The sequence below is a fragment of the Sebastes fasciatus genome, chromosome 8 (assembly GCF_043250625.1).
Source record: "Sebastes fasciatus isolate fSebFas1 chromosome 8, fSebFas1.pri, whole genome shotgun sequence".
In the NCBI taxonomy this organism is placed as follows: Eukaryota; Metazoa; Chordata; class Actinopteri; order Perciformes; family Sebastidae; genus Sebastes; species Sebastes fasciatus.
The window spans coordinates 115,279-128,271 of record NC_133802.1 but is presented as its reverse complement, the minus strand read 5'-3'; the positions used below and the strand labels follow the sequence as shown (position 1 = coordinate 128,271).

Genomic DNA, 12,993 nt, shown 5'->3' with positions numbered 1-12,993 from the left:
TCAGTGTTTACGTTCTGCATAAACTCTGTAAACCATAAACATACACTCTGTTTTACATCTGTCTTTACAGATCCATCTGTGAGAAATGACCGACAGAATCATCCCAGAGGAGAGCAGATGGCTGTGAGCAGATAGCTCTGTTTACATGGAGATACAGAGCTAACCCGTTAGCATGTAGCTACATGCTAACGGGTTAGCTACATGCTACCGCTATGAGACTGTGTGTAAAGACAGCGAACATCAGGGTGGAAAATAGAAGATGTGAAACAGTAGTCAGTTCATTATTTCTGGTAAAAGACACCTGATAAACGTAGTAAAGTAATCAGAGTAATGATGTATTATTTACTGTAGAAGCTGTCTCTGTGTTACCATGACTACAGGCCAGTTGACGTTACACTCACCGGAGCTCACCGGAGCTGAAGACTTTATCGTGTACCATGTCAACATAACTGCAGGTGGGATTAAAAATGCTGTGTATAATTAATATTGTCATCTGTCTACCTAAATTGAAGCACAGGTGGTTATACCTGCTGGGCATTTCTGCCTGTCACACCTCCGACGGTGCCATTGGGCCGGCTGCAGGGTCGTCAGCCGGGAGCCACCCTTCACTGATGTTTCGCTCCATTATTCCCGGAACATCTCAAGGTGGTGGAGCAGCGACAGGGACGTCTCCCTGCCGCCCCCTGCAGCCAGCCTTAGGACCCTCCTTTTCCCCACGCCTTGTCCTTTCTACGGAGCCAGAAGCTCCCTTGCTCAGCCTCCTCCGCAAGTTCTTTGAGCGCCTTTCTAAGCTTGGAGCCTGTGATCCCCAGGGACCTCAGGAGCCGCTGGGTGGATGTTCCAGCATAGCCTCTGCACCCGACTTCTACTGGACGGGTGACCGCCCTCCATCCTGCTTGAGTGCACTCAGCTGCCAGCTCTGAGTACTTTTCCTTCTTTCTCTCGAAAGCAGCCTCTATCCCCTCTTCCCATGGGACAGTCAGCTCCGCCATTATAACCGTCCTTGTAGGGGTGGACCAGAGCACAATATCTGGCCGAAGGGATGTTAGTGTTATTTCATGCGGGAACTTTAACTGCTGGTCAAGGTCAGCTCTCATATTCCACTCGCCTCCAAGACACAGGAGAGACCGCCCCCTTGCACTGCTGCTCTGGCCTTTGCCCCCTTGCTGAACAAACTGGATCAGCCGCTGAGATGTTGCTGGGCTGGCCTTGTTTACCTCCAGCCTGCGTGTCTCCAGGATTTCGGCTAGCTTACGCAGCACCCGGTCGTGGCGCCATCTGTACCGGCCCTGCGCTAGCCCTGCCTTGCATCCAGAGAGGATGTGCCGCAAGGTGGGGTCTTTGGAGTTGCAGAGTTGGCAGGTCTCCTCTGTGCCATACCAGAGGTGAAGATTCCGGGGACTGGGAAGGGTGTCATATGTGGCCCTGATCAGGAAACTCAGCCTTGCTTGGGGCATCTTCCACATGTCTGCCCACGTGATAGTTCGGTTTATCACCGCCTCCCAGGTTGTCCATCTGCCTTGCTGTTGTTGGCTGACCGCTCTGATTTTGTAGCCCTCTTCTTCAATCTTTGTGACTTCGGAGATCACGAGATCTTTCCTTTCCTTCTTCGATGCTTTGGACCACATCTTGGGTGCTGGTCCCCACCCAAACCCGGCCCTGCCTTGCTGCAGCTGCCCGACAATCTCCTGATGTTTTAGGCGATTGATGGCCTGGTCGACTGCCTGATTTACATCCCACTTGCGTCCTGTTCGAATTTGGACCTTGGTGTTTTGGACAGACGGGTCAGGTGAGTCTCTCAGCTCGAAGACAAGTCTCACCTTCTCCTGTTTGTAGCCTAGGTTGATGGATTTCAGTGGGAGCTTCAGGGTGGTTCTCCCAAACAGTGCAGTGTTGGTAAGACATCGAGGAAGGCCCAGCCATTTGCGGATGTAATTGTTGGCTTTTCCATCCAACTTCAAAACGGTTGTTGAGGTGATGTCACACAACTTTAGGGGCCACATCAGACGTTGGTATAGGGTGAACTGGTAACACCAGACCTTGAATTTCCCTGGCAGGGGACTTTGGTCGATCTTGCTCAGGCCATTCGTGAGCTGAGCTAATACAGAGGCAGCCATGTGCTTATCGGACAGGTCGGCTGTGTAAAGCCTTCCAAGGCTTCGCACAGGTTGTTCCGCCAACAGTGGGATCTTCTCGCCATCGACTGAGAAGGTGATGTTATCGTTCCGGGCTCCTTTCCGGATTGAGAGGCTGCGGGACTTAGCAGGTTTTATCTTCATCCGGGCCCATGATAAGAGCTCCTCAAGCCTTTTCAGGAGTCTGGCAGTGCACGCTGCTGTCTGGAGGAGGGTGGTAACGTCATCCATGTAGCTCCGTAAAGCCGGGAGTCGCAGACCTGTTTGGGATCTGACTCCTCGGACCATCTGTCTGCCCCCAATCAGGATGATCTCAAACGCTGCCGTGAAAAGGATGGGAGAGATGGAACAACCCATTGCTATCCCTTTCTCCAGCTGGTGCCAACCCGTTGAGATCTCCTGGGTTGTGTAGCAGACGCGGAAGTTGTTGAAATAGCTTGTTACTAGGCTCTGGATGCAAGATGGGATGTGGAAGAAGTTGAGAGCGAAATTGATGAGCTGGTGGGGAACGGAACCATAAGCATTTGCAAGATCCAGCCAAACCACGTGGAGGTCTGATTTACTCCGCTTCGCTGTCTGGATCTGTTCCCAGATCATAGCAGAGTGCTCCACGCAGCCAGGAAACCCTGGGATGCCTGCCTTCTGACAGCTGGTATCGATGTAGTTGTTTGCCAGAAAGTAGCTGGTCATGCGCTTTGCCATCACCGAGAAGAAGATCTTCCCTTCCACATTCAGCAGCGCAATACCTCTAAATTGGCTGATGTCGTGGGAGTCTTTTTCTTTCGGGATGAAGGTGGTGATCGCTCTGCTCCATGCTGGAGGGATGGATTGGTTCTTCCAGGCAAGTCCCATCAGTCTCCACAAGAGCTTCAGGATCATAGGACAGCTCTTATATACCCTGTAGGGTACTCCGTTTAGTCCTGGTGCTGATGCAGCTCTCGCTCATTCTACCACTTGCTGGACTTCGGACCATCTGGGGGGAGTGGTGTCAAACTGGGAGGAGGGCTCGGGTGGGAGGGGTACGTGACCTGGGGATCCGAGGGGTTTTTCCTTTTGGCTATCACTGAGTTGGTCTTTGATGTATTCCTCCAGTTCCTGCTCGGTAGTCTGCAGTTTCCCTGTTTTCTTCTCCTCCAGCAAGCCTCGGGCATACTTGAAAGGGTCACGGAAGAAGCTCGCCCTTGCTTTCTCCTTTCGGCTTCTACGTTTCCTGATCCTCTCAGCTCGCCTCAGGTGGTTGAGTCTGGTTCTAATCTGGTTCCACAGGTTCTGCAAGCCCTCTTTCTCCTCGTTCTCGGCTCTTCTCCATGCTTTCCTCAATAGCCGCCGCTCCTTTACCAGTTGGAGGATTTCTCTCTCCCGTCTCCCAGTCTGCCTGGGGACGATCCTCCTCTGTAGCATCTCTCCAAATCTACCCGTGCCTTCTTCGTAGATGATATGGGCAAAGATGTTCAGTTTGGATGTTGTGCTGCCTCTTAATGTGTTCTGGAGGGTGATGTGTATGCTCTCATCGAAGCTTCTCCATGCCTCCTTATCGCTGGCTTTTGGCCACTTGACCTTGGGTTTCCGGGCTGGTTTCTCAGAAGTCTCTATTGTGGGTTCTCTCCTTCGTGTCTCGCTCTGATGCTCCGGCTCGGGGCCATGCTGGTGTTGTTGCAAAACCTGCTGGGAAGGCTGAAGTTGCTCTCTCTCACCAGCTGCAATGGTAGGATCAATAGCACTGTGGTGCTCAACCTGGCTATGATTCCTCCTTGTCTGACCTGCTTGCGCAGTGCAAGTTTGCATCTGGATGCTGCCGCCGCATCTTGCCTTCCCCTGGTGGATTCGCAGGCCCCGGTAGGTTGTTACTTTGGACCACCCGCAGCCACATTTTCTGAGGATCCTTTGATCGTTCGTCGTTGTCGTTCCGGTCGTTACCATGTTATCTGTCCTGGTTGGTCCATCTTCCATCCCGCCTCTCGGTGGACCGCCGGGCTGTTTTTTCCTTATTCTGCTTGTAGTTTGTTTGGGAGTTCCTGTAGCATGAGCTACAAGGACGTGTGAAGAAGGGTAACTAGCCCCTCCACCCCCGGTGCAGTCTTTCCTGCCATCAGCCAGACTTCCCTGGCAGCCCTCCAGTCTTTCCTGGATGTCAACTGCTCTGTTCTCAGTAGTCACTGGCAAGCCAGATTAACTAAATTGAAGCACAGGTGGTTATACCTGCTGGGCATTTCTGCCTGTCACACCTCCGACGGTGCCAACTAAATAAAGTTTGACTGTGAAACAGAAATGTGTTGTGTTGCTTACAGTCACTATTTACTACCCCTTGTTCTTCTACATGCATGACATCAAATATATAATATATAAATATCACCTGTTTAAACAGTGTAATTACATAAAGCCTTTGTAAAAGAACATGTTGTATTTAGATGATTGGAGTACATGAAGCCTGTTCTGCTGGTTTTTGCAGACTAACAGTAGGGAGCTACTTTGCTCATAGTTAGGTTGGGGAGGAGAGAGTGACGCTCTGTGGGCGGGGTCACCTCGCTGGATGTTCTAACCGTTCCAACAGGAAACCCTTGTATGGCTTGCAATTCCCTAACGACGTCACCAGTGTAAGGAAAAGCTGCGCAGCGTATTTCCACACCCATTTCCGGACAAACGGAGCAGGAGAAAAAGAGAGAGGATGGTCTTTTATGATACTATGGTGACCTGTAGACACACTGGGGACAGATATTGTTGTTTAAAAGACATGGAAAAGTGCATTTTGCATAAAAGGTGACCTTTAAAAGTATGGCATGTCAAAAAAAAGTCAGAATATGTACGTAATAAAAAATGTCATAGTATAGTACATCATAAAAACATATGATAATGATATAGTATGACATAAAAAAATCACATGTATGTATGTCAAAAAATGTCACAGTATAGTATTTCAAAAATGTCATAGTATATTATGTCGTAAAAAATGTCTTACTATAGTATGTCATAAAACAATGACATGTCATAATATAGTATGTCTTAAAAATGACATGAAAAGGGTAATAGTATAGGATGTTATATAAAAGTAATTGTTTAGTATGTCATGAAAAATGGCATGATATAGTATGCCATAAAAAGTCAGGAATAACGTCATAAAAAATGGTGTTGCCAAGTATGTCATAAAAAGTAATTGAACAGTGTCATAAAAAGTCATAGTATAATATGTCATACATTTTTTTGTAGTAAAGTATGTCATAAACTTGTCTTAGTAGGCTATAGTATATCATCAAAAATGTCATAATATAGTATGTCATAAAAATGCCATTTAAAAGCTAATAGTATAGTGTGTTATAAAAAAAGTAATTGTTTAGTATGTCATGAAAAAAGTCATGATATAGTACATGAAAACGCATACAAATATTTCATAGTAAAAAAGTCATAGTATTGTGTATGATAGGAAATATATGTCACAGTATAGTATGTGATAAAAAAAAAGTCATAGTATAGCATGTGATAAAAAGTCATAGTATAATATATGATAAAAAATTTAATTTAGTATGTCACTAAAAAGTCACTGTAAAGTATGTCATAAAAAAGTCTTAGTATAAAAGTCATAGTATATTATATCATAAAAAATGTCTTACTATACTATGTCATAAAAAATTTAAAGTAGTGTAGTAAAGTAGTATAGTAAAAAGTAGTAATGTAGTACAGTAAAAAGGCAATAGTATAATATGTTATAAAAATTGTTTAGTATATCATGGAAAATGTCATGTTATGCAATAAAAAATCATAATGTCATAAAATATCATAGTATTGTATGTCATAAAAATGTGACTGTATAGTTTGTCAAAAAAAGTGACGTAAAGAAAGTCATAGTATTGTGTGTCATAAAAAAATACATATACAACATAGTATAGTATGTCATAAAAATTACATTAAAAAGTCATAGAATTGTATGTCATAAAAATGACATTAAAAAAGTCATCATAGTATTTTATTAAAAATAAATCATAGTATTGTATGTCATAAAAAACAAAACAAAAAAGTCATAGTATATGTGATAAAAAAGTCATAGTATAGTATGTTGTAAAAAGTCATAGTATAATATGTGATTAAAAAAAGTCATGGTATAGTTTACCAAAAGAAATGGTATAAAAAAGTTATAGAATAATATGTCCTAAAAAATGTCATCGTATAGTATAGCATAAAAATGCTGTAATATAAAAAGCCATAGTATATTATTACATAGAAAATGTCTTACTATAGTATGTCATAAAAAAATAATAGTATAGTAAAATGCTAGTATAGTAGTACAGTAAAAAGGTAATATTATAGTAAAAAAAAAAGTAATTGTTTAGTATGTCATCAGAATCAGAATCAGAATCAGAATCAGAATCAGAATCGTGTTTATTGCCAGGTGTAAGAGGTATACACTAGGAATTTGCTTTGGTTTTGTTGGTGCAAGTAAACAGTATAATTACAAAAGAATAGATAAATACGTTAGAATAAAATAAGAATAAGAAAATTGAAATTCTACCAATATACAATATACAAAATAAGCTATAACAAAAATAAACATGATATAAACAGATAGTGCAAATATTTTCGGTGTGCAAACAATCAGGTGGGGCATTAGTGTGTGTGTGTGTGTTTGAGAGAGGAAGTCACAGGGGAGCGGAGGGGCTGTTGGAGAGCCCCACTGCCACGGGGAAAAAACTGTTTTTGTGGCGTGATGTTTTGATCCTGATGGATCTTAACCTCCTGCCAGATGGCAGAGTCTGGAATAGATGGTGTCCTGGATGGGAGGGGTCGGCCACAATCTTTCCTGCCCTCCTCAAGGTCCTGGAGGTGTACAGCTCCTGGAGGGAGGGAAGGTTGCAGTTGATCGCCTTCTCTGCAGTCATGAAAAATTTCATGATATAGAATGCCATAAAAAATCATGTCATAAAATATAGTATGGTATGTCATAAAAAAGTAATTGTATAGTAAAAAAGTGACAGATGTCATAAAAAAAGACAAAAAAAGTCATAGTATATTTGATAAAAAAGTCATAGTATAGTATGTCGTAAAAAGTCATAGTATAATATGTGATTAAAAAAGTCACAGATGTCCTATAAAAAGACAAAAAAGTTATAGTATCGTATGTCATAAAAAAGCCATTAAAAAGTCATAGTATAGTATGTCATAAAAATGACATAGAAAAGTCATAGTATTGTGTGTCATAAAAAAGTCATCGAACAAGTCTCAGTATAGTAGCTGGTGATCATGTAGTTGGTTGTTGAATTGTTGGTTAACTGGTGATTGAATGGTTGGTTTGCTGGTGATCATGTAGTTGGTTGATTGAATGGTTGATTAGCTGGTGAACATGTAGTTGATTGTTGAATGGTTGGTTAGCTGGTGATCAAGTAGTTGGTTGATTGAATGGTTGGTTAGCTGGTGATCATGTAGTTGGTTGTTTAATGGTTGGTTAGCTGGTGATCATGTAGTTGGGTGATTGAGTGGTTGGTTTGCTGCTGATCATGTAGTTGGTTGTTCAATGGTTGGTTAGCTGGTGATCATGTAGTTGGGTGATTGAATGGTTGGTTAGCTGGTGATCATGTAGTTGGTGGTTGAATGGTTGGTTAGCTGGTGATCATGTAGTTGGTTGATTGAATGGTTGGTTAGCTGCTGATCATGTAGTTGGGTGATTGAATGGTTGGTTAGCTGGTGATCATGTAGTTGGGTGATTGAATGGTTGGTTAGCTGGTGATCGTGTAGTTGGTTGTTGAATGTTTCAGAACGTGGGTTAGGGGTTGATGGTTCAGTAGAAGGTATTTTGTTCAACAGGTTGTGTTGATTGGTTGGGTGCTTGGCTGGTTAGGTCACTAGGTGGTTTGTTGGATGATTACTCATTTTGTGTTTTTCTTTTGGTTAGTAAATTGGAAAAATTATTAGTTGTGTAGCTGGTTGTATAGTTAAACAAACCTGTATAAGACAACCCCTCAGGTGGTCAAATTCACACAAAAACATTTATCTTTCATCTCAATGCACTTTCTATCTTGTAGTTTTAACATGGGGAAGTGAATCATAATCCTGATACTGGTTTAACCTTGTGTTGTTAACTTCCATCTGCTCCAGGCTTTGTCTGTCAGTTTAACCCGAGACCAGAAGTACATTGTGGACAGGATGGTGGAGGCCCATCGACTGTACAGAGCACAGGACAGCAGCCACTCCAGGGTAGGTCACAGGGTGGAAACATCAGTTGCACTTCCAAAAACACAGTTTTTTATGTTGCCCTCAAGGTTCCTTATCTGTCTACTCAGTTGTTTGAGTGGCCGTGTACAGAAGAAGGGGAGGGCTTGTCTGATGTTGTATCACCCCACCTGCAACGACTGCTACAATTTGCCAGAACAGTACCTGGTAAGATAGACGGATATATGTGACCTTCACAATCTCATCAATATGCTTTCTGCTGTTTTCACAGTAGAAACAAAATATAGAATCTAATAATGGGAAATATTCTCAAATTATAAGGAAACTTAAAGATCAAAGAGAGGTGATTAAAATGGTTTAGTAGAACTTCATCAAATTCCATAATTTAATCAACATTTCACTCAAGAAATCCAGAAACAATCAAATAAACATCTACCATATATAAAAACAATGATGTTCCCCTCACAGGTTTTGACCTCCTGGATTTTTCCAACCAGCACTCTCTCTTGTTTGTCTCTTCACTGGAGGTCATGTTCCTGTTCTCAGCTCAGCAGTTCTCCCACAACCCAACAGGCCCCAGTCCAGGTGAATACAACAACACAACACACACTTTTATGATTCATTGTAGCATTCAAGTCAGGGTGAAGCAAATTCAGTCAGATATTTAGTTCTAAAAAACACCTTTTTCACTATCATCAGCTCTGCAGATTTTTAGTATGTCAACACACAACTGGCTGAGAAATGTAGAGTCTAAGGAAAACATCCACAGTAGGACGCCGGTCAACTCAGGTGAATCCAGACATACCCTCACTCAGAAAAAAATATCTAAGATATTACAGGCTTGGAAAAAAAATAGTTCAAGGTATACCAAATGAAAATGAAAAATGTCCTATTTGCTGGTGTGAACAGGAGGCAGTGAGGATCTCCTCGGACCGGTGCTCAACTTCTTCCACAGCATGTCAACGCTAAGGGTGACGGAAGCTGAATACACCCTGCTCACTGCTACGGCTCTGCTCTGCTCAGGTCAGACTAGGAATCTGTACGTTTGGTCTGAAATAATCCAATTAGCTGTCAAGTCAACACAGTTTTATGCTCTATTCAACTGTAAATAATCATTATAAACCCACCTGGAGCTCTTCAACAGGTTGAGATAGTAACATGATGCCTCTGAATGATTCATTCTGTCTCAAAGGGTCTGACTCTAATGGCTCTTCAGCATTTTTAAAGTTTGACAACAACTTCACTCAAGCAACACATTTGACTTTTTCCATCCAGTAGCTGTTTGACAACTTTAAACCTGCAGTAGGCAGAATGTTTTTGCCATCATTGGACAAAAAATCCATGATAACCTTTCAGTTTGCCAGTGATTGACAGCTGCTCAGAGACGACAAGGCACCAGCTCGGCTCTGATTGGTTATTTTCGTCCAGTCTGTGAAATCTTGCAGATGCCATTAGGAGCAGCGGAGTACACAGAGGCACATGATTTTTTTTCAGATTACCTGTCAGGATATATTAACCGTTTTATAAAAATAATTTGTTTTTTATCATATTTTCTACAATTCTACCCACTGCTGCTTAAATGCGTCAGTCCATGTTTGGATATAAACACAAAGAAACAGATCTTGTCTATGTTTCAGTGTTATGAACCGGCCTCTCTCTGTATCCCTGTCCTGCAGACCGTGCGTCACTGCAGGCTGCCAGCTGTGTTGAGAAAATGCAAGAACTGATCCTGGACCTGCTGTCCAGGGTGTGTGGGGCCCAGGCTGGAGCTGCACGAGGGGGGCCGCAACGGTTTGGCCGCTTGCTGGGCAGACTGACGGAGCTACGAACCCTCCGTCACAATTACCTCCTTCTGACTAGACAGCAGCCCAGACACTGACAGAGAGGACACACCGGAAATGGTGAAAACTACCAATATCATCTCTGGGGAGTTTCATGTTTGAATTGAAGGACTGGGACTGAAATGTTGTGGACTGCTGTTGTTTGTTTAGACAAAAGATATACTGTAGGGAAAGAGACAGGTCTTTTTATAACTGTTGTATACAAGTAACATGTACAATTACAGTACTCTTCACTATGCTCAGTGTTGTTAAAATAAAATACTGACTGTATTCTAGCTGCAGTTCATCGGTGGAAAAGATCATTTTCTGACTGAAATCAGGGACTAAATGGACATCACTTTCACCACGACTGTTATTATTATAGTATGTAACTGTAGTCAAGTATCCCAAAAGGTTTTTAATAGAGCATTTATTTCCCAAAATGTGGAAATACTGGTTCAGACAAAATATTTGTTGAGCAGGTAAAATATGCAGGTAGTACAAGCTTATAAAGGTTTATTTTTTCCATTTGATAAAATGGGGCTCTCGATAATAAATAGGATATTCTGGGGGTCAACAGAGAATGAAGGTGGTCGTGAGTAAAATCATCAACATCAAATGGTTTTTGCCCCATCTGTTAAAATGTTAGCTGCATGTTTTTCAAAAGGTCTAGGTATCATTGGATAATTCATAATTCTTTTGTAATTTCAAAAATAAAAAAAGGAAATACCATGTAAAACTACCATTTTTTTTCTGGTTTAAAACGAAAACCAAAAAAAAATGGTATTTCCATTTTTTCTTTTTTAAATTACAAAAGAATTACAGATTAACCAATGATACCCAGACTAATCTGCTGATTATTTTCTCCATTAATCAATTGATTGTTTGGTTTGTAAAAATTCTGAAAATAGTGAGAAATGCCATCCCAGTTACCCTGAGCCCAAAGTGACACCTTCAAAGTGCTTGTTTTGTCCAACAAACAATCCAAACCTCTGAATTATTACAAATACATTAAAATTCTTAAAATAATTAAAAGGGGGGAAAAAATCAGCAAATCCTCACATTTGAGAGGCTGGAACCACGAAATGTTTTTACATAAACAATGACTGAAACAATCAAAGTATTTGCCAATTAATTTGCTGTCAATTGACTAATTCATTTGTCAACTAATCATTTCAGCTCTACCCTGTATATACTGTTGGGTAGTTTAATTTATAACAAAACGTCTTGTTTTATAAATCTTATTCCTAAAGTAGCTAAAGCTGTCAAATAATTGTAGTGAAGTAAATAGTACAATATTTCCCTCTAAAATGAATTGAATTAGAAGTAGTCAAATTTTTACTTAAGTACAGTACATGAGAACATGTAGGCTACTTACATTTCACCACGGCATAACCTAAAATAATAATAAAGCTTTTAAAATTTGATTTTGACTCACAGTCTCCTGACAAGTATATACAATTAGCTAATCATTTTGTCTTTCGTTTAAAAAGTTTAACAAGTTGCAGACAGAATTAGTAATTAGTAATTACCAATTCAAATTAGTTTGAGAAAGTAACCCTGCCCAGGGGTCAACCACTACAAATAAACTCTCTACTTAGGCCTATTGCAAAGCACTGTCTCAGATAATGTCAAATAATATAGAAATGCATGTTTGCATAGAGCTTTGAGGGTGTCGGGTAGGGCACTGACCTTATGGTTCAATGTCCATAGATTGACAGTGTCTGGACCTGCTGTTTTACTGTTTTGCTCCATTGCTAGGAAGCATGTTTAGAAACAGCATTTTGAGAATAATTGACAAACATCAAAATTCAAAATAAAATGAAAATATATCTCCTGCAGTTTCTTTACTTACAGTACATCTTGCCTGTCTTAGGTCCATAGTCGGACAAATGTTGTCTCTCCATAGACCTTACAATTGCTTTATGCAAATGTATTTATATATTTATTATTGGAAATCAATTAACAACACAAAACAATGACAGATATTGTCCAGAAACCCTCACAGGTACTGTAGCCCAACAGGCAACAACAGCTGTCAGTGTGTCAGTGTGCTGACTTGACTATGACTTGCCCCAAACTGCAACTTTATGATTATCATAAAGTGGGCATGTCTGTAAAGTGGGAATTTTCAATCAAATATCTTGAGTTCAAAGGTCAAGGGACTCCTTTAAAAATGGCCATGCCAGTTTTTCCACACCATATTTAGTGTAAGTTTTGAGCGTTATTTAGTGTTAGTGTTCAGCGAGCACGCTACAACTTAATAATCACAAGTTGCATTAATGCGTTAAAGAAATTAGTGCCGTTAAAACCAATTTGCGTTAACGCGTTATAATCATGTTAACTTGTTTTTGGTTTAAAACAAGAAAAACATAATTTTTTTTGTTTTTTTATTTAAAACCAAAAACGGAAAAAACGAAACCATGGTCTGGGTGGTCTGGGTATCATAGGATAATCCGTTATTCCTTTTGAATTAAAAAACTAAAAAACTTTTTTTTTATTTTTTTGTTTTAAACCAAAAAACGAAAAACGGATCCAACCCGGGCCGTTTTTTGTTTTTGCTAATTCCTTTTATCATTATTCATTTTTGATTGAAGAATGGGAGTCACGTGGGTTTTTTGTTTTTTCGTTTTAAACCAAAAACGAAAAAATGAAATCCCGTGGTGCTCTGTTTGTTTTTTGTTTCCAAACGAGAAACGAAAAAAACAAATTAAAAAAACTATCCGATTTTAGTTTCTTCAAGTTTCTTTTTGTCATTTTCTCTTTTGAATCGAAGAGCGGAGAACGGCAGTCACGTGACCCGGAAGTGAAGGCAAACATGTCAAAATAAAAGCCAAGAAGATAGTTTGGTCATTCTATAAAAGTGTAACATTATTTAAGCA

The 12,993-nt window shown here is 40.8% G+C and overlaps 1 protein-coding gene across 2 annotated transcripts in view; it reads left to right on the top strand.

Annotated features, from left to right (window-relative positions):
* nr1h5 (nuclear receptor subfamily 1, group H, member 5) overlaps positions 1-11,945 on the top strand; it is a 48,606-nt gene extending 36,661 nt beyond the window's left edge. For both annotated transcript variants that reach the window (XM_074642775.1, XM_074642774.1), the window contains exons 6-11: positions 8,217-8,315; positions 8,402-8,498; positions 8,760-8,876; positions 8,991-9,080; positions 9,201-9,314; positions 9,968-11,945. In XM_074642775.1, coding sequence (XP_074498876.1) covers positions 8,217-8,315; positions 8,402-8,498; positions 8,760-8,876; positions 8,991-9,080; positions 9,201-9,314; positions 9,968-10,170 — 720 coding nt within the window. In that variant the 3' untranslated portion in view covers positions 10,171-11,945. The remainder of the gene's footprint in view (positions 1-8,216; positions 8,316-8,401; positions 8,499-8,759; positions 8,877-8,990; positions 9,081-9,200; positions 9,315-9,967) is intronic.
* The last annotated feature ends 1,048 nt before the right edge of the window (positions 11,946-12,993 follow it).